General features: G+C 37.1%; 5 protein-coding genes across 5 annotated transcripts; 2 read left to right on the top strand and 3 right to left on the bottom strand.

Annotated features, from left to right (window-relative positions):
• Window positions 1–1929: 1929 nt before the first annotated feature.
• PRE10 (putative proteasome subunit alpha type-7) lies at window positions 1930–3045 on the top strand (the record flags this gene model as incomplete). Its single annotated transcript, XM_049255896.1, has 5 exons — window positions 1930–1932; window positions 1988–2053; window positions 2109–2267; window positions 2334–2660; window positions 2713–3045. The coding sequence occupies 5 exons, from the start codon at window positions 1930–1932 to the stop codon at window positions 3043–3045; spliced, it is 888 nt and encodes a 295-aa protein (XP_049105133.1).
• Window positions 3046–3192: 147 nt separating this feature from the next.
• On the bottom strand, window positions 3193–3972 carry RIB4 (lumazine synthase; the record flags this gene model as incomplete). The annotated part of the gene is made up of 3 exons (XM_049255895.1): window positions 3193–3619; window positions 3709–3874; window positions 3930–3972. 3 exons carry the CDS (start codon window positions 3970–3972, stop codon window positions 3193–3195), a joined length of 636 nt encoding a protein of 211 aa, XP_049105132.1.
• Window positions 3973–4334: 362 nt separating this feature from the next.
• On the bottom strand, window positions 4335–6740 carry GFA1 (glutamine--fructose-6-phosphate transaminase (isomerizing); the record flags this gene model as incomplete). Its single annotated transcript, XM_049255894.1, has 5 exons — window positions 4335–4777; window positions 4848–6241; window positions 6308–6539; window positions 6605–6675; window positions 6736–6740. The coding sequence occupies 5 exons, from the start codon at window positions 6738–6740 to the stop codon at window positions 4335–4337; spliced, it is 2145 nt and encodes a 714-aa protein (XP_049105131.1).
• Window positions 6741–7704: 964 nt separating this feature from the next.
• Window positions 7705–9376, top strand: LOZ57_006878 (uncharacterized protein; the record flags this gene model as incomplete). The annotated part of the gene is made up of 5 exons (XM_049255893.1): window positions 7705–7736; window positions 7793–7824; window positions 7881–7948; window positions 8023–9140; window positions 9193–9376. The coding sequence occupies 5 exons, from the start codon at window positions 7705–7707 to the stop codon at window positions 9374–9376; spliced, it is 1434 nt and encodes a 477-aa protein (XP_049105130.1).
• A 475-nt stretch (window positions 9377–9851) lies between these two features.
• Window positions 9852–10454, bottom strand: LOZ57_006877 (uncharacterized protein; the record flags this gene model as incomplete). Its single annotated transcript, XM_049255892.1, has 1 exon — window positions 9852–10454. The coding sequence occupies one exon, from the start codon at window positions 10452–10454 to the stop codon at window positions 9852–9854; it is 603 nt and encodes a 200-aa protein (XP_049105129.1).
• Between the last annotated feature and the right edge of the window lie 11123 nt (window positions 10455–21577).

Genomic DNA, 21577 nt, shown 5'->3' with positions numbered 1-21577 from the left:
AGACAGAGATTTCTCAACTGAGATTCTGTCTCTAATGCACTACTGGAAAATTGAAATGGGACTGAGACTTGATGATTCAAACTAAGATGGGACTGAAACTTGAGTTTCAAATACTGAGATGAGAATAGAACTTAATTTAAAGAGATTAAAATTATTCAATTAGAAATAGAAATTCTCAATTTCCCTAAATCCAAAATAAAATCTTATTTTATACTATTTTTAGTACTAAAATCATATACAAATGTATATATATAATATGCATTTTGACTTAATGTGCCAATTTTTCTATTTTGTCACATTTTGGTGTAAAAATACACTTTCAAAATAAAGTTTGAAAGAACATTAAAGTTGTTTTAGAAATAGAAAAATCTGAAAATGAAACTTAAAATATAAAATTTGAAACTGAGTAGACTGACCATTGGGATCTCAAAGAAATCCCAATGGAACAAGACTGAATGTTAATTTCAATTGAGTTGATTCCAATCTCTTCCCAAAATTTAAAAATTGATCCCAATTCCATTTCAAAATATGAAAACAAGTTCCATTCCCTTCTCAGTTTCAAATTTTCTATGTTATGTCCCATCTCTGAATTTCTCTATCCCTAAAACAACTTTAATTTTTTTTCAAACTTTATTTTGAAAGTGTATTTTTACACCAAAATATGATAAAATAGAAAAATTGGCACATTAAGTCAAAATGCATATTATATATATACATTTATATATGATTTTGGTACTAAAAATAGTATAAAATAAGATTTTATTTTGAATTTAGGGAAATTGAGAATTTCTATTTCTAATTGAATAATTTCAATTTCTTTAAATTAAGTTCCATTCCCATCTCAGTACTTGAAACTCAAGTCTCAGTTCCATCTCAGTTTGAACTACCAATTCCCAGTCCCATCTCAATTTCTCATTAGTGCATTAGAGATGAGATCCCAGTTGGGAAATCCCTGTCCCTGTGGTCAGCCTAAAACTGAGAAGAAAATGAAACTTTTATTCATATTTTAAAATGAGATTGAAACTAATTTTTAAATTTTGAGAAGAGATTGAGATCAACATAATTGAAATTGACATTCAGTCTTGTTTTATTGAGATTTCAAAGAAATTTCAACAGTCAGTCTAATGTCACACATATTCAATTTACTACTTTAAGAACTTAATGCCATAAAGTTCAAGTTTTTATTGACTAGTAAAAAGTAATTATAAGATATTTTAAATGAAAGTTTCATTATAACTAAAACATATATAACATTTTTAAAGTTTATACTTATGAAAAGATCAGTTATCACATTTATACTTATAATTTAAGAAATTTATCATAAAATGTTAAAAGTAAATGATGTCTATAGTTCATTCTGTAGTCTAGTATAAAATTTTTAAGAATTTTCATAAATCTGATAATATTCTTTTCACTTTCAGTCAGAAATACTTTTGTGAAAGTAACTAATAAATGTAAGTTGTTGCAAAGTGATTCACAAAAAATATATCATGATAATACTACATTAATTGTATTTTTACATTTTCAGAAATGTGTATTTAATGATTTTTATATAGAGAATTTTATTTCTGTTTTTTCAATTTATAAATTTTTTATGTTCATTTAGCATGTATTTATAAATACAATTGACATCTTCATCTTCAGCTTAAAAATATTTGTGAGCAAGTCAATTTGCAGTAGAAACTCATACAACAAAATCTTAGTAGAATATACTTACTAATAACAGCTCTGACGTGATAAAGATACTCCGGGATGTCACGTGATAGCTCAAATGACTTGTCCCATGTCTGCTGTTCAACACATCTTCACCCTAACCACCTTCCCGAAGGCTGAGCTCCAGGCAGTCGAGCAAATTGTAGGCTCTCTTACGGATAAGACTAAGCTTATCACCCTTACTTGATTTTTGTGATTTTTTGACTTCAATTCGCCATGGTTTGCGTACCTCACTCCCTTCCTCCTTCCCTCAGCCACTAACCACATACCTTAGACATCAATCGGCACAGGATACGACCTCTCGAACTCGGTTTTCTCTCCAGACGGCCGAAATTTTCAAGTGAGCTCATATATTCTAAACGATGTTCAATATTGCAGTTCCTTACAATCCCTAGGTTGAATATGCGGTTAAGGCTGTAGAGAATGGCGGCACTGCAATTGGGCTAAGGTGTAAAGATGGTGTTATCCTTGCAGTTGAAAAGATTGTTTCGAGCAAGCTTCTTAAACCAGGTGCGAACAAAAGAATTGGAACCGTTGATCGGCATGTTGGAATAGTTCGTTGCCCCGCGGGCCGATACCTAACCTTTGTCCATGACTGATTGAATTCGTGATATGCCTAGGTATCATCTGGTCTTATTCCTGATGGTCGACATTTTATTTCCCGAGCTAGAGACGAAGCCGCGTCGTGGAGGAACACGTATAAAGGCGCTGTTCCCACTTCGGTTTTAGCCAACAGACTCGGCGGGTATGTACAGGCATATACTTTGTATTCGAGTGTTCGCCCGTTTGGCATCACAGCTATTCTTGGCGGGTGGGACTCTGATATAGAGCTTTCAGTTGATGGTCAAGTTGGAAACGGTCCCAAATCAGGTGCGGGTGGTAGAGTGGAGCATCCGAAATCCGGCGGCCCTGGATTATTCATGATTGAGCCCAGTGGGCTGTACTGGGTACGTTATTACAAATATTATGACGACTTTAGGCATTTTCTAACGGCCTTAGGGATATTATGGTGCTGCTACCGGCAAAGGCAGACAAGCGGCCAAGGCGGAGCTCGAGAAGTTGGATTTGCCATCAAATAGGCTTACCTTGATGGATGGAATCAAAGAAGCTGCACGGATTATTTACATCGCTCACGAGGACAGCAAGGATAAGGATTTTGAGCTGGAGATGACGTGGATTAGTTCGTTGGAAGGTCCAACAAAGGGGAGGCATATGGAAGTCCCGAAAGATCTCCGTGATGAAGCAGAGAAGGCTGCTAAAAAGGCCATATCTGAAGAAGACGAGGATTATGAGGAGACTAAAACCGATGAGGGGGATAGAATGGAGGAATAGATCCAAACATATTCCATAATTTATCATTCATGAGACTAGATTCTCGAGATATCCTATAAATTGTTTCTAAATCAACAGCCTGGATGCTGTCTCTAGCAGCACAACAACTATTCCATTTCCAGTATGATAACTAGAATCTAAATCCATTCAATTAAATGTCCAACGCAGCTTTCCTCCCTCCCATGCTCTCTTTTTAGTACCAAGCTCGACAGCAGCAGAGCCCCAATCCTCCCCGTGATTATGACGGCTCCCATTCTTATCGTCCAAGAGGCCTGATCTTACTAAACCTTGTTCCTCAGTTAAAACAGTAAGTAACCCAAATATAACGGGAGCACCAGAATCAAGCTGTACTCGCATCAGGCCATGCGAGACTGATTCTGCAATGTATTCAAAATGCATGGTTTCGCCTTTTATCAGGACACCAATGGCAATTACGGCATCAAATGGAACCGGTCTTGCGTGTTTGGAGGTACTCGATTCTTTGAGTTCCGGGGTACATGAGGACAAGAGGTCTGCCGTTGCGCTCTCTGTCCCAGAAACGCAAACCGCCTGTACACGAGAAGCCATGTAGACCCTGGAAATACGTACTCATTAAATGTCTTGAAGCTAGTGGTGGAATTTAAATTCCAATTCATGAAGAATGACGGGGAAACATAAACGCACCTTTGAACAGCGAATGGTAATTCATAACTCCCAGGAACGGTTTCAACAATGATGTTTTCCTCTTTCACGCCCAAGCTAATCATTTTGTTTTTTGCTCCTGAGACAAGGGCATCGATTATAGGGATGTTCCATCGTGCGTGCACAATGGCTATTCGAAGACTCGATCCTGCACGTTGTCAATAGCTGTCCTTGAAAATTAGAAAACCTATGAATGAACCGACCGTCATAAACATCTGCTTTGCCTGGGCCTTTGAGGGATGCCATTTTTTCTGGAATGGTTGTTGGTCTGTGCTGAGGTTATGTTTCACAGAGCTTCCCAGATACAGTCAGTTAACTACGAGTTACCTAGGTAGTTAACTACCTAATCTAGGTACTATATAAGTCGTGGACTAAAATAACATCATAAATCTAAAGCGCGAGAAACAAAAACGTATATCCGTATTTAAGCGATAATTAACTACCCATTTAGACTTATGGACTAGGAGAATTGAAAGATACGGACGGGGGTACTGTGTAACGAAACAGAGCTCCATGACTTCCTCGAAAAGACACCGAACTAACCCGCCGTTCTATGCTGATACCAAACTAATACCCAGTCGACCGAAGAACTTCCTAATCTTGTCTACCTACTCGACGGTGACAGATTTCGCAAGGTTGCGAGGGAAATCAACATTTAAACCTTCGGCAACAGCAAGCCAGTAGGCGATTAACTGTAAGGGAATGACGTTTAATAGACCTTGGAGGCAGTCGACCGTTTGTGGGATTTCAATTCTCTCTACTTTTGAGGCCGGGAATTCGGCTTCATCGGTGTTGCATATCACAATGGGCCGGCCACCACGAGCAATTACTACAAACGATCGATTAGGGTTACTATAGCGAGGAAAAGTGGATATGACGATAACTGTACCTTGCTGGTAAGCATTCAAAGACTTAGCAAAAATCTTGTCGCGGGTGAGAATCATAATGATAGGTAGACTTTCGTCGACTAGTGCCAATACACCGTGTTTCAGCTCTCCCGACATGACTGCTTCGCAATGGAGATAAGAGATTTCTTTGATCTTAAGAGCACCTTTATTGCTGTCAGCATGTTATGTCATATTGGCGCAAAAAAAAAAAAAAAAAAAGGCTTTTCTACATACCTTCTAGGGCAGTCGAAAATTGGCTCCCTCTTCCTAGCAATAACAGACTCTTCTGGTCTTTGAAAAATTTCGCGCACATTTCTTTGATCGGTTCATTCATCTTCAGAATTTCTCGGAACTGATTTGACACTTTAGAGAGACCTTCCATAATTTCTTCCCGTCTCTCTTTTTTAGAAAAACGGTCCTCACTGAGAGAAAGGGCAAACATGACCATAGCAACGAACTGAGATGTGTAAGCTTTGGTAGAGGCAACTCCAATTTCTGGACCAGCGTTGATGTGAACACCACAATGTGTCAACAAAGAGATCGAGGAACCGACGACATTGACAATGCCTACTGTAAGAGCCCCACGCTCAAGGCAGTATCTCAATGCCATCAAAGAATCGGCGGTTTCGCCAGATTGAGAAACAAAAACACAGGTGTCATCACGAAAAACAGGTGCCTGTCTATCCAAAAAGTCGGATGCCAGCTCTACAGAGATGGGGATTTCAGTCAATTCTTCGAATACACCGCGAACAGCCATGCATGAGTGGTAACTTGTTCCACACGCAATGAAGATAATGCGACGGCAGCGACGGATAGTTGAGATGTATTGACGTAGGCCGCCAAGCGTGACCTTCTTATTCGCAACGTCCAAACGGCCACGCATAGTATTGACAACCGATTCTGGCTGCTCAAAAATTTCCTTTTGCATGAAATGGTCGAATTTACCTTTCATAATTTCTTGCAACTCTAATTCGATTGTTTGAATTGCACGAACGTTTGAGGTACCGTCGTTTTTCGTCAATCGATGAATGTTCAACTGCCCGTCATGAATATGAGCAATGTCATCATCTTCCAGATATAGAACTTTTTTAGTGTGTTCAACAATAGCAGACGGGTCAGAAGAGAGGAAAAATTCGGAGGGCTGAGGAACACCATCATCGGACAGGAATGCACGAGACTGCGACCTATGCAAGAGGGATTTATCTGGTGGAGCTAGTAACGTCGCAGCAGACTTCTTAATAGCAAGATTCTGGGAAGCAGCTTCAGCAGGCAAAGCGCCCTCTTCCGAGAACTCAACATCCACAAAGTCAACCCTCATTTTCTTAGAGGTACGGACCCCAATGACCAAGGGCGACCCCTTTCGAGCAGCAATCACTTCATGGGGATAATGAACGGATTTCATGAGCAACCCGAAGGCCCCTTGAAGTTCTTTAATCACAGCTTTAGCCAAAACAGTAAAGTCGATATCTGGATGAAGATCATAAAGGTATTTAGCGAGTTTTGCGATACACTCAGTATCTGTATCCGTTTCAAATCTGAAACCCTTGCTTTCAAGAAGGGCTTTCAGCTCCTTATAGTTTGTGATGATACCATTATGGACAACGGAAAACTCCCAGTTCGGATCAGACCTGTCCCCTTCATGTTAACAACAAGACCTATACCAGACTTCTGCGGGTTAGATAGAGTGGTTTTACCTATGAGGATGGCAATTGATGCGAGATGGAGATCCGTGTGTGGCCCATCGGGTGTGAGCAATGCCAGCATGAGAATCAAAAACCTTCTTCGGGTCTGGATTGGCACTGGCGATCAATTCACGTAGCTTTGCTACCTTGCCAACTTCTTTAAAGGCCATTATTTCATTCTTCTTGTCTCCATCGATGGCGAGACCCGCGGAATCATAGCCGCGGTATTCAAGTCTCGACAAGCCTAAACCGAGGAACGGCATGATTAATACGGCTCGGAGTCAAAAGGTATATGAAAAGCTATCTCACCATTGAGCAGGGTTTGGAGAATGTAGGCGCGGTCCTTCTCGACAAGGTAGTTAATATACCCGAAGATGCCGCTGTGGTCGACTGTTAGCAAGAAGCGTAGTCAACGGACTATACCATTCGGACATGCATACCACATTGTTGAGCACGATGGTTCCGAGCGGGTACTCAATTATAAGTTACACTGGGAATCACTATCAACTTGCACGCAGAATGCGACGTCGAGGTGCAGACAGCAAGAGATGACGGGACGAAGTATGGCGTCGTGGTTGGGGGGGTTAAACAATGTCAGGCACAGTCAAGAGAATTGGCAGCAACGAGAGACGCGGGAGTGGAGGAGGAAGAGAGGAGGGGCGGGCGGTGTGTGCTGTTTAAAGCGAAGCTTGGTGGTTGCAGGGGAGCATCCATGTTTCAGGTTCGCCCCTAAAAATAGGCGGCCGCCCACTTTTTATCCGCAGCACTTGACTATTTGATTTCTCCTGCCTCTCAACCGCCACAAAGGCCGTTTTCGGTACCACGAAGGCCTCATCCACACGAGAACAATACTCTATAATTAGTGCCATGTGCGAACTCTCATTATCCTCTTGTTCCGCCGAATAACTAGTGTTTGTTAACTTCAATCTCTGTAGAAAGTGACATGAATGTAACCAGTTAATTGAACCAAGTCATTTTGTGAGTTCAGCTGTCTGGTTGTGTACTGCATTAGGTCCCTACTTTACTCCTTGAAGTAGTTTAAGTTAGTTTGTTAGGCTGGATGATGCCAGGTTAAACAGCCCCATGCAGAGATCCATCTGGACAGTATTGTGAATTTCCAGCACCTCCCTGTCACTACTAGTGAGTTGCCTGAAGTCTGCCCATACCTAACTAGTTAGTAGCCTCACCAGGTCCGTGTTTTCTTGTCCTGTCTTTTCCGCATCTAACCATTCAATTCAATGCCCCTCATTAACCCCTCTTTTCTTCGATTCTCACACCCAGCCTCCTCCGTTATCAAATCATCTGTTTTTGGTACTCGGTATCTGATCAAGCACCCTTCGGACGGCTTTCTCCAACCTCCCATCGCCTTTTATAAAAGATCATATTTCGCCAACGTCAGGGACACAAACATGGCACCTCAACTTGAGCCGTTTTTCAAGCAGTAATTTTGTCACATATCATATCTATCATTGATCTCTACAGCTAAGTATAGTGCAGGGTCGACCACCTTGCCGAGTCCTTTATTGACCGTCAGTATATCTTTCATTCCGCGAAAAAGAAGAATCTCCACTAATACAAGCCTTAGGCCTGCGAAGAGCAGTGGCAATCCCTTCTATTTCTGCGCAGGATGAAAGAAGAGAAGATGTCGTCAAAGTATGTTTCCAGCACGATTGAGATGATGTTTATAAGCCATACAAACGCTAATTCTTCTCACTCTTGACTTTTAGATGGCACATTTCCTCGTCTCTGAACTTGAAGCTCTCGGCGCCGAGGTAGAACTGCGACCGCTGGGAAAGGAACACGGCAGAGAGCATCTTGAACTGCCACCTGTGGTTCTTGCCCGTTATGGGAATGATAAAGATAAGCGCACAGTTCTTGTTTATGGTCATTATGACGTTCAGCCTGCCACCAAAGAGGATGGGTGGAACACTGACCCCTTTACTCTATCCATTGACGAAACAGGGAGAATGTATGGCCGTGGCAGTACCGATGACAAAGGACCAGTTCTAGGGTGGATCAATGTCATCGAAGCTCATCGGAGAGCTGGTGTTGACTTTCCAGTCAATCTTCTTTGCTGCTTCGAAGGCATGGAGGAATACGGCTCCCTAGGTTTGGAAGAGTTTGTAATGGTGGAGGGCAAAAAATACTTTAAGGATGCGGACGCTGTGTGCATATCTGACAACTATTGGTTGGGAACTGAGAAACCGTGCTTGACATACGGCCTTCGGGGCTGTAACTACTACTCTCTAACTATCTCTGGCCCTGGTCAGGATTTACATAGTGGTGTTTTCGGTGGAACTGCCCATGAGCCGATGACCGATTTGGTGACACTCTTGTCACGATTGGTTGACCCTGCCGGAAATATCCTAATTCCGGGGATTGCGGAACTCGTTGCACCGGTAGAGGATTACGAGAAATGTTTATATGATGCTATTAGCTACTCGATGGACGATTTCCATGAATCGCTGGGTAGCAAAACGTCGATTTTTTCGAGCAAGGAACAGACGTTGATGCGCCGATGGAGGTTCCCTTCTCTTTCTATTCACGGTATTGAAGGTGCATACCACAGCCCTGGCGCAAAAACCGTAATACCTGCTAAGGTTATTGGGAAATTCTCTATCCGAACGGTTCCAGATATGAAACCCGAAGATGTGACTAAATTGGTGACTGAGTACGTGAACGCCGAATTCGCGAAGCTAAACAGCAAGAATACGGCACAGGTTGCCCTGATGCATGATGGGAAGTGGTGGGTTGCTAGTCCCAAGAATTGGAACTTTACGGCTGCCAGCAAAGCAGTTCAGAGAGTGTTTGGTGTTGCCCCGGACATGACCCGCGAGGGTGGAAGGTATGTTCCTCAGATTGTGTATCGACAGAAATAAAAGCTAATAGTCCGAAAGTATTCCTATTACTTTGACTTTTGAAGAGGCTACGGGTAAAAACGTGCTTCTACTTCCAATGGGTAGTTCGACGGATGCTCCTCATTCTGCTAATGAGAAATTGGATCGAAGAAATTACATTGAGGGCACAAAACTTTTGGGCGCTTATCTCCATTACCTTGCTGAGGAGCCCCTTATGGCATAAATTAATATAAAGTAGTGCTGATATCGTATGTACCGAAAAATTGATCAATCAGGTAGCCTCAAAATATACTTCGTTGATTGCACATCGCCCCTGGATATCTCAACCATATAAGTAGATTCTGATAACTCAACTGTATCACTTACGGTAAAAACGACACATGAAGTTATATATTAATTCTATACTTGATGCAACCATCTCTGGCACTCAATCTTAAACAAAATCTTCCTTTTACGTCGACAGACGAAAATATTTGGAGTTTTCAAGATGCATGTTGTTTGTACAGCGTGGAGAACCATGAAAGAAACAACAAAGACAACGCGCAAAACCTTAGTCGCAATGAAGGGTACGTAGAAATGCCAGCGAATTGGGAGGAGCTCAAGTTACTGCAGGGTCAATTCCAGGAAGGAAATTCTAAAGTTCGAGTTACGAGGTTACTTCACTCCTGGCTCAACGCTAGAATACTTGCGCAACGCCATCAACGATCTCTCGCCCAAACTTCCTTCCGTAATTCACGATCTTCTCTAGCAACTGCTCGTCTAGTGCCCCAGCGCGATCTAACAGCTTCAAGTACTTGTCGCTGAATTGCTTTCTTTTCGAGGCTAGCTTCGCACACCATTCCAACAAAAAGAGAGTTGCACCCGAAGCGTTTGGCCAATTTTCCCCGACTCCAAGTAACTGGATCTTCGAGTCGTAGCTGGCGCATATCCTCAATATGCTTTGCTGTTAAGGTTTTCTTATTCTGCGATGGTTTGAAAACATGGGGAAGGTTGCCGGTAGTGGTTGGCACATTGAGGCTAGAGTCCACACGTAACTGCCGTCGTGCATCATGAGAAGGAAGAAATTTAGTAGGTGTGCGGTAGACAGAAGGCGAACTTGAGGGAGGATTATAAATAATGCAGCCCTCTTGTACGGCATTTTGACCAAAAGATATGTCGGGCTTAACCCTAAATCGCTGCTTGAGGCGACGGTAGGTAGATAGGTGTCTCTGTACCAATTTTCCATTGTGGGCGGAGCGAAATGATAATTGTAAGGGCAGGTTTAGTATTGGCCGTCTTGAGAGTACTCCAGGTGCAGGCATCGTCACTTGATGTTTTGCAACCAAAAATTCAAAGTAAGGCTTGAATTAACTAAAAGACACGGTGTGTTTATTGTATCAAAATAGGGTTCTGATGTAGGAGATGAATGTGCGGATTGCCTGATATCAAGAAATTATGGTTGAGAGTACGGAGTAACATGGTTTTATCTTGTTGGCGTGCGTCGGTGTGAAGCTAGTTAACGTAATTCATCACCGAACGACTGAACCCACAAAGCAACTGATTTTTCTACTGTACGGAGGTCGCTGCCAAAAGTTTTCATCCTCAGGGACTTAGCGGCTGTAATATTTCCAAATGCATATGACATTGTTGTTGTTGTTGTTATTCATTATTTTTGATAGGCTCTTATGGAGTCTTAGACTATGAAGAGCCACTCTCCCTAATCTGGCTTAGTTACAGCATGTGTTATTCTTAATATCTGGGCTCCCACCACTTCATTCTGTTTAAGTTTCAAACTGTAGCATGTTCAGAGATGGTCAAGATCTCTTATTTAACTTTTCATTAAATTCTTCTCTTAGATCATACTCTCTAGGGAAATCCTCACAAAATCTTAAGTGTAGCTGGCTGCTGGTATATCTAAACATGACAAGAATCAATAGAAAGTAAGAACAAGATGTATAAGATCACACTAAAACTGATAAGCTCAGTCTATTAACTTAATCTAGCATATGCTTTATGTAATTTCTATATCATCACCCACTGTAAACTTTTTTAGTTTTCAGCAGTCAACAATCTTGTCTTCTAGATAGAACTCTTTTCATTCAGAGAAGAGACTTCTCCATTGGTAAAATATCATTTGAAAATAGCAGAAATGCATACAACATAATTACTATACACTAGTGTAATCAGACTGAAAAGAGATTCCCTTTTGATTTTCATTTAAGTTTTAAGAATGATTTTGTATGAAGTGCTTAATCTCTACTCTTTGCTTCATAATCTCAAAATCTTAGGCTGACTGTTGGAAATCTCTTTGAGATCTCAATGGGACAAGACTTAAAGCCAAATCTAATTCAGTTGATTCCAATCTCTTTTCAAAATTTAAAAGTTAGTTTCAATTCCAGCTTAAAATATAAATAAAAGTTCCATTCTCTTCTCAGTTTTAAATCTTATATTTTAAGTTCCATCTCTACATTTCTCTATTTCTAAAATAACTTTAATTTTTTTCAAACTTTATTTTGAAAGAGTATTTTTACACCAAAATATGACAAAATAGAAAAATTGGCACATTAAGTCAAAATGCATACAGTACTAGCCCAAAAATTTTGGCCACCCCACCAAAATTTTATGTGTTTTTTCACATTGCCATCTTCAACTCATTCTACTAAATTAATTTTTAAAATGCCTTCTCAACAAGCTTTGACTTCAATTTTTGGAAATAGAATACAGCAGAAGAAGCTATCTTCATATATTAAATCAAAAATTGTTGAAAGATCAGAGACAGATGAAAACTGCACTTAAAATGCATCAGCACTAAATATTTTTCAAGAAATCATTTAATATATTCTTCAGATTAGTTATAAATGTCACAACACAGAGTCAGTTTTATGATCTGAGAGATCTGGAGCACTATCTTCTAGATGAGAATGATCAATTCTCTGAAAAATTCATCTAGAACTCAAAATATCATACTGTGAGCTTTAAAAAGGGTTGAATCTTGGCATTTTCAAGAGCATCTACAAAAAAATGTTTCTACATCATGAAATATATAACTGAATAGTTAAAAAAAGACCACATTTGACAGAGAAGCATGCTAAGAAAAGATTAGCATTTGCATTAAAATATAAAGATTGAAGTTTTGAAGAGTGAAGTAAGATTATATAAAGTGATGAATGTTGTGTGAAAAGAGATCCTGAAAGTCTTCAGCAATAAATCTTTTGTATGCCAAAATAATGATGAAATTGTGATAAAATACAAACTCATATTAAAGACAAAAATGCTAAAAAATCCAGATCAATTGTCAAAAGAATACATGAGACTGATTCTGAAGATGAATTAGCTCAGACAAGTATTAGAAAGAGAGTTGTTCCCACCACTATTTCTAAATGTTAGAAACACAACACTCTTCTCAGATAACATTTCTGCAAAATAATGTTGGCAGAAAAGACATCTCAATGCACACTTGTTTAAATATTGCTTGCTCAACTCAGACTGATTATGTGTTGTTTCAAGAATCATGAATCAGTAAAGACTACAGCTACACTGTTACTCACAGTGCTTTTGATTGCATTCTTTCAGAAAATAGAACTGTGAGACCTAGAGTTGCTGTCTTTGTGAGAAAGAATTCAAGATTTGAAATCTGTCTTAGAACTGATCTGTGTAACAGTTCTGATCTTCTCATTCTAGATGTTATGGATAAATCAAAACAACTTGATTCCATTAAGTTGATTAACATCTACAATGAGAAATCTTTAGATAATGATTCTGATGAATGGACTGTTGACAGAGATCTTTCACAACTATCTTTTTCAAAATCAGATAGTATTGTTCTTGCTGAAGATTTCAATGCTCATCATTCATGATGAAACTCCAACATTACAACATCTGTCAGAGCTGATGTCTTGATAGAATGGCTTGAAAATCACAACTTGAAATTGATTAATAAAGTGAATAGAGAAATATTTGTCAGACTCAACTTAAGAAATAAATCTGTTCTTGACTTAAGCTTCTTGTCAGCAGATCTATTTCAAAAGTTCTTTGAATGAAGAATTGATTCTGATCTTCATTCTGGATCTGATCATGAAATTATTCAGTTCCAGATTGAATTGAATCTTGACAAACTGGTTGACAATTCTCTTTATGCAAATCAATACAACTTTCAGAAAGCTGATTGGGAAAAAGTGAATGAGACTTTGAAAATAAATCTGTCAAAGAGTGAATATCAATGGTCTTCAGTTTCTAATCTTCCAGAAGAACTTGAGCTGGAAGCTGAAAAGATCAGAGATCTTATTCATGTCTCAATTCAAGATCATATTCTCAGAAAGAGAATAACTGAGAGATCCAAACCATGGTGGAATTCAATTCTGAAAGAGAAAAGAAAGTCAATGACCAGAGCTTTTAGAGACTTTAAAAGAGATTTGATCAGCTATGAAGATTATCAGACTCAAAGAACTGAATACTTTTCTGCTGTGAAATAAGTCAAAGCTGAATGTTGGAATAACTTTCTTGAAAAAGCTGAAGGAAAAGAAATCTTCAAAGCATACAAGTACACAAAGAACTTGAAAGTGGAAAAAACTCCAATTCTCAACTATGTTGACTCAGATAATGAATCAAAATCTGCAGTCACATTTAATGAGAAATGCAATGCTTTCATCATTACTCTTTTCAGAAAACCATCTGAATATCCATCAATCAATTGGTCTGAATATCATGAGAGTGAGAAGTGGGAATGGCAGCAAATCACTGAGATTGAAATCAAAAGATCAGTTTTCAGTGGTTCAAAAGTCAGTGCATCTGATCCAGATGGAATCTCTTTTCTGATCTTACAGAAAATCTATTCAGTACTTAAAGATAGATTGTTTCAACTCTACAAAAGTCTGTTTGAGAAGAACTATCATCCTGACATTTGGAGACAAGCTACTGAAGTCATTTTGAAGAAACCAAACAGAAATGGTTCTATTCCCAAGTCTTACAGAATCATTTCACTTCTGAATTGTTTGGGCAAAGTGATGGAAAGAGTGATAGCCACTAGACTCAGTTTCTGGGCAACTACTACTGATCTCTTGTACTTTGATCAGTTTGGTGGAAAGAAACAGTGTTCTGCAATTGATGCTGCTTTAAGTCTCACTCATGACATTCAACTTGCCAAAGCTAAGAAATTGGTGACTTCAGCTCTTTTTATTGACATTAAAGGAGCATTTGATTTTGTGTCAGTGAATAGATTGATGAAGATTTGTTTGGATTTGAAGTTGCCCAAGAATCTTGCCAGATGGATTGAATCTTTCATGAGAACCAGAAAGATTCAATTGATTTTTGATGAAGAAAAACAGTCAACATCAGTTTCAATTAATATTGATGTGTCCCAAGGTTCACCACTCTCATCAGTTCTTTTTTCAATTTACACAAGATATCTTTTTGAAAATTTGAAAGAACTGAAAGATGTGAGAATTTTAAGTTACATTGATGACACTGATTTGATTGTTTCTTCTGAATCAGTTGAGAAGAACTGTGAGTTGTTGAATAAAGCAATCAGTGTAATGTATGAAAGACAGACTTCTCATGTTGTTCAATTTGATATGGACAAAACTGAACTGATTCACTTCACCAAAGATTATTCTGAATCAGATTCAGTTTCATTGAATGATCTGACTTTCAAACCAAAAGATCTAGTTAGATGGTTGGGAATCTGGTTTGACAATCAACTCACTTTCAAAAGACATGTGGAAATCAAAATTGCATCAGCTGAAAGAGTCTTGAATCAAATAATAAGACTTTCAAACACAGAAAAAGATCTTACTTTTCAAGCAATGAAACAACTGTACATGGCTTGCATCACTTCTGTTGCTGATTTTGAAGTTTCAGTTTGGTGGAATGGTCAAAAGAGTCTACTTCACAAGTTTGAAAGACTTCAGAATTCAGCTTTAAGAAAGATTCTAGGGACTTTCAGAACTTCTTCAATCTATGCTATGAAAATTGAAGCTGCTATTCCTCCACCCAAAGTGAGATTCAATAAGCTGTGCAGAAACTATGCTTTCAGATTGTTGAAATTGCCAGAAAAACATGCAATCAGAACAAGAGTTTCTTCAAGTTTTTCTCCACATTCAAATGGAATTGAGTTAGATTGGAAAAAGTTTCTGGACTGAAATCAAAATGAACTGTCTCTGAATCATGTTGAACAAACATCTGGAAAAAGAAAGAGAAAAAGAACAAAAAGAATTAAAAAATATTCAAGTCACTTGTTTAAACTATGTTCTATGATCTCAGATCAGATTTCTTCTCTGAAGATTGAAACAGTAAATCCAGAATGGAATAAACCTTAAAGTTCAAGTCTGAATGAAATCATTGACATTCAAATTGATTCAGCAGAGAAGATACTTGCAAAGAAAAATCATCAACAACTTCTTCTCAATTTGAAAGACTCTTTAATCATATATTCAGATGGATCACAGTCAGAAAATCTGACTACTGGTGCAGGTCTTTATATTTCAGAAACAAATCAAAGATATTCTTGAAGATTGGGCAAACATATGGAAGTGTTTGATGCTGAACTCTTTGCAATTGAAAAGACTTTCTTCAATGCTTTGACTCTTTTAAATTTAAGAATCTTTTCAGAACTATGAGTGTTTTCTGACAGTCAAGCTGCCATTCAGAGACTTAATGCACAGAATATGAAAGCTGAATTGTTCTACACTGAATCAATTAGAAAAATTGCTAAACAACTTAAGTCTAAAGACATTAAGTGTCATCTTCACTGAGTTTCAGCTCACATGAGCATCTTTGGCAATGAAGAAGCTGACATTGCTGCAAAGAAAGCAACTGAATTGAGACAAGATTGTGCTGAAAAGTATGTTTCCTTTGCTTACATCAAGAGACAAATCAAAGAAATGGCAATGCTTGAATGGTTAGAATATGTATTTGAAAATGGAAGTGATGTAAATCACTACTCTCAATTCAATTCAAAACCAAAGTGGAAAGCATGTTCACTTTCATTCCCCAAACAGATTTGGTCAACAATTATTCAGTTGAAATTGGGTCATGGTTACTTTGGTTCTTACTTAATAAGACTATCAAATCATGATACAGAAACCTGCAGACACTGTGACTGCAAAGAAACACCAAAACATTTGCTCATGGATTGTTTAAGTCTGAAAGATGACAGACAATAGTGTTTGAAAGAGTTTAAAATTCCACAACTATCACTTGAGTTTCTATTTAACACTGAATTGGGTTTGAAATGGATGGAAAAGTTTCTCAAACAAAGTGAAATAGTCACCAGAAGATGGCTGAATGAAACAGACTGAGTATCTTTAAAGATCTCACTTACAATCTCATTATTTGTTTTTAAATTTCTGTGGAGGAAAGACATAAGTTACTGCCCTGACACTCTTGTATGTTTTTCATTTGTTAATTTGTCTATGATCATGTCTCTGATCATTGTTTTTGTAACTTAGTTAAATCCTGCAAGACAGCTTGCAGGTAGTCTTCATAGTCTCAGACTGCACAAGACTATAATGAATAATAATAATAATAATAATAATAACAAAAATGCTAAAGTGATGGTCTGAATAGCTTTCTGAAATACTAAATAATCAGAACTCAATCTAGTACTCTTTAATAAAGAGAGTAAAAGAGATGAAGCTTCTTCATACAGTTATCTTCAATTACTTAAAGATAATCTGCTCTCAATCTGAGAGTCTAACTTATTTTCATGCAGAATAATGTCTCAATTCATACAGCAAGAACTGTGATAAATTGACTGACTGAAAATAATATAATTTTAATTGAATGATCACTCTATAGTTCTGATCTTAATTTCATTGAACACTGTTGATTTCATGTCAAGAAATATGTATATTCACACCATTCAGAACTCAGAAAGTTATCTAAAACTGAATAAGCAATTACAGAAGCAATGATTCAAGCAGTTATTAAAACATAAAAGACTCTCTCTGATGATTTCTTGATCAATTTAATCAAGAGTATGAATAATTGAATACATGCAGTCATTCATGTGAAGAGTTAGCAAACTCAATACTGAATAATTGAATTTATTTAAATATTAGATATGTCAAAGTACTCTAATTTCTCTACAAACTACTATGATTTCTAAGTATTTGTACATAAATTGAATTTTTTAGTGGTTGTTGAACTCAGAGATTGTTTTCTGAGAGGTAAAAATAGACTTTGTGGTCAACACTTTTAAATGGTGACTTTATATACATTTATGTATGATTTTGATACTAAAAATGATATAAAATAAGATTTTATTTTAAGTTTAGAAAAACTGAGAATCTCTATCTCTAATTAAATAATCTCAATTTCATTAAATTAAGTTTCATTTTCATATATAATTATTAACAAGCAATATATGTTGCATAGCAACTCATCTCAATGACAACTGTGTAATCTGACAATAAGTTGTCAACAACACTGTCAATATAATAAACTGTAGATGTAAATAATAATTCTCTGATGCTCTTCTTCTTTCTTTCACATCTCTCTCACTCACATCATTGTCTGTCTACTCATTCACTCATCTGCACACCACAACTCTTGAGTCTGTTATCTTGATTTATTACTTCATAATGGCTGATGAGAGAGTCAAGACACTTTCAGTGCATTTAAAAACTGTTGCTGTTCATAAAAAATGTCATGCTCTAAACTTCTGAAGAGAGCTGATGATTACAAGAATAAAGTCAATCAGACAGATTGAAAGACTTAATACAATGCAATATGTTGTATGAAAAAGATCATAAAGTGATAATGAATTTCAGTAATAAGTCTGATATCTTTATAATAAATAGCTAATGACTGATAAAGTTGAAGTGAACTCTGAACAGCAGCAGAAGATGAAGATGAGAATGATGAAGACTGTAATACAAAAATGATTTAATGAGAACAAGTTCTGTAAATATCTTGAGCATTAAGAGCTTAATGCAGTGAATAAGAAGAAAAGGAAAAAGAAGAAGAAGAAAGAGAAGTATTAGATGAAGAAGCTGAAAAGTGTAATAAGCTTTTCAATAAAGAAAATGAAGAAGAGAGTAGATAACAGTTCAAGATAATAATTCAGCACATTTTCTGACAGAATTATAGAAAAAGATTAATGACAATGATGTTGCTGATTATGTTACTGTTCACTTCAGTGAAATGATGCAGTAATTAGAGAGAAACTGAATTCAGCATAAATATGAATGACTGACTGCAGCAGAGATAAAAAGAGAGTCTGTCAGAAAATAGATGCAGAAGTTTTTTATACAGATCAATTTTATAGAATTGACACTATCTATTTTCTTTAAAGAAATTAAAAAGAAGAATTTTGAGATTGTTATCTTCTCAGATAAGAAGAAAAAGAAAGATGAGAATGAGAATGATGAGTAAATGATAAAAAGTTAATTTTTCTATCAATTAGTTAGAGATGCTAGCTATTTTTGAGTAGTTAATTCATGCTTTTAAGACAATAAAGTTATGCTGAATAATGTACATCTTTTCATTCAGCAGCATGAACAGCACTTGATATGGAACACCATCAATTCTAAGTCAAATTTAATGAAAATATATTCATTGGAAAGCTCTTGTTTCATTTGGTTATTCCCTCCATTTTCATCTGGCAATTCCCTGTGGTGGGTGGGAAATCTCACACCAAAGACTGGGTCACCAGTTTTGGCTACTCAGGCACTTTGCCTGGTCACCACAACACAACCACCTCCACTACAGCTCTGAAACATTGGAAATTGATTTCTTTTGTGTTAAAAAATCTATACTCAAGAGGAAAATACTTGCATCCTCAAACTGATTAAGAATTCACTCAGTTTTGGTGGCTCTCCATCAGTCTTTCACAGTGAAAAGTTTTCATGTTCCTGGCTTACTAAGCCATAACCAGCAACACCAAAGCTGAATTGGAGTCTGAACTTACATAATTATTCCACCAAACTCTATTATACCCCATCAAAGTGGTACAACTGCAGAACACAGCCAAAATTCCAGCAGAACATAGAAATTTGATCACAACTCAGCCAAAACAAAATCTTTTTAAATTCAGTTGGATATTTCTGATTCTCTGATCATTTCTCTACCTCTCTGATATTCTATTGATTTTCTCCAGCCCTGATTTTCACTTCCAAAAAGTCAAAATCATTTGCCAGTTGGGATCAGCAAAGATAAATTCAACCACAACTCAGTCAAGACAAGATCTCTTCAAAATTGGTTTGATATCTCTGATTCTCTGATCAATTCTCTACCTCCCTGATATCCTATTGATTTTCTCCGGCCCCGATTTTCACTTCCGAAAAGTCAAAACCATTGGCCAGTTGGGGTCAGCAAAGATAAATTCAATCACAACTTAAACAAAACAACTCTTCTCTCTTTCTTATTTGTCCCAAAGACATAGACTCTCCCAGTCACTGATCCCTGCATCCATCAGCTAGTGATGGTTAAAATTGCTCTTTTATAGTTAGAATAATCATACTAGGCTTGTTGATTTTCTAGCAAAGAAGAAGGCTTTTTACTTGCATATCATAACAGTTTCTTTCAGTTCTTCTGCAGTTGGAATTTGACTTTGCCTTGAGATACATTAGTGTCTTGCAAAGAAGAATTAGAATTGTAATCTGAGATTGAAAAAGAACTGAGTTATCTTGAATCTTAGATAGTGGTTCTGAGATTCTGATAAAGTTGCTTGTCACTTTTCAAAAAGACAAGAAGAGGTTTTTTTCTGGGCTTGACTTCTCAGATAGACAGGAACAGCACATAAGTCATTCATTTTCTGTAATCAACATAAGATATAGAGACTAAAGTTACACTCTTGAAGTGTGAGGCTAGTTGATATATTGAACTGAGATTACAAGTGATTTACTTAAGTCTTCCCTACCAAAAAGACTTTCAGTTTGACAATTCTCTTGAAAAATTGTTAGTGGGTTCTCTTATTCAAGCACATCTATTCATCTGACTCCACAAGTTTTCTTTTGTTATCTTACATCATTCTCCTCAGTTTCAGAGTAATCTTGAAATAAACTGCTCTAATAGTTCAGGAATGCACCATCTATTACTGCTATTTTTGTTCAGAGAATTTTGAAAACTTTGGCTTTTTCTTGACTGATTTCTGTCAAAACTTAGTCTTAGTTTCTCTGTTCTCTTGAAAAACTGGGATTAGCTTTTGGAAGATTTCTATTCTGGGAGGAAAAAATCTCTCTAGGTAAGTTCTCAACTGAAACAAATCAAAATGTTCTCTATCTTCACTTCTCTCTCTCTGAATTCTGAACAAGAACTTAAATCAGTTCTCAAAGTTCTTGCACAAGAATGTCAGAAAGAAAATCATGTTTTTGTTCAAAAAGAATTAAACTCTTGCATTCTCAGTCTTCAAAAGATTCTCTTCTTTCAAAAGGAAAAAGATATTTCCTGTTTTCAGTTTGAAAATGACAATGACAAGCTGAATCTTTTGGAAAAGAGACTCAAAAAGTTGGAAAGTCTGTCTAGAAGTTCAGAATCTTCAGTTTCTTCTTCAAATTCCATCTCTTCTGTGTCTTCTCTGCCTTCTGCAACTGTAAATACAGTTTCAGAGAAATCAAGTGCTGGATGTAAATTCAGTTACTCTGAAGCTGTTAAGCAAAATCTACAAAAACAGTCAACAGTCTCTTCCTCTTCAACTTGTACTTCTGAGACTGGGAAATCAAAGTCTGGTTTGAGAAATCCAAGAGAAAACAGACTGATTTTTAGAGTCAATTCTGAAATTGCTGAAAGAATTCAAAATAAAGCCTACTTTATCAGAAACAGAATCAATGATGCCTTTGTGAATGCCAAAATTACTGAAAAATCAGTGATCTCCTCAGTTGTCAAATCTTTTAAGAGACTTTCAGTGGTTCTGATCACAACAGATCAATTTTCTGCAGAATTTCTTCAAGAACATGATAAAATCTGGCAATCTGCTCTTTCTGATGTATTGACTGACTGTGACTTTGATTTTTCTCAGTCAAAATATCATAAAGATGAACATTGAGGAGTATCTGTTGTTCATCAAATTTCTACTGAAATTTTCAACAATGACAATGATCTTGATCTTCTAAAAGAAGAATTTGAAACTTTCAATTCAATTTCTTTAAAAAGACTTTCTCAATGACTCTCTTCAGCAGAAAACAGAGTCAATAAAAAGCATGCTTCAGCTATCTTTCATGTGAAATCAACAGAACTTGTCAAGACTCTGAAATCAGTTAACATTACTGATCAGACAATGTAAGTTGTTTCATTTGAAAAAGCTTAGTCACAATCAAGATATAAAACAACAATTCAGTGTTTTAACTGTCAACTCTATGGTCACATCTCTCTAAACTGCAGGAGAGAAACCAGATGTGGATTGTGTGCAAAGAATCACAGCACACAGTCACATAAATGTGAGACTTGTGATATGATTGGCAAAGTGTGTGATCATGCTGAAATTAAGTGTGCAAATTGTGGTGAAAAT

Source organism: Ophidiomyces ophidiicola (assembly GCF_022830035.1).
Source record: "Ophidiomyces ophidiicola strain CBS 122913 chromosome Unknown scaffold_68, whole genome shotgun sequence".
NCBI lineage: Eukaryota > Fungi > Ascomycota > Eurotiomycetes > Onygenales > Onygenaceae > Ophidiomyces > Ophidiomyces ophidiicola.
This window is presented reverse-complemented; position numbering and strand designations above follow the sequence as displayed.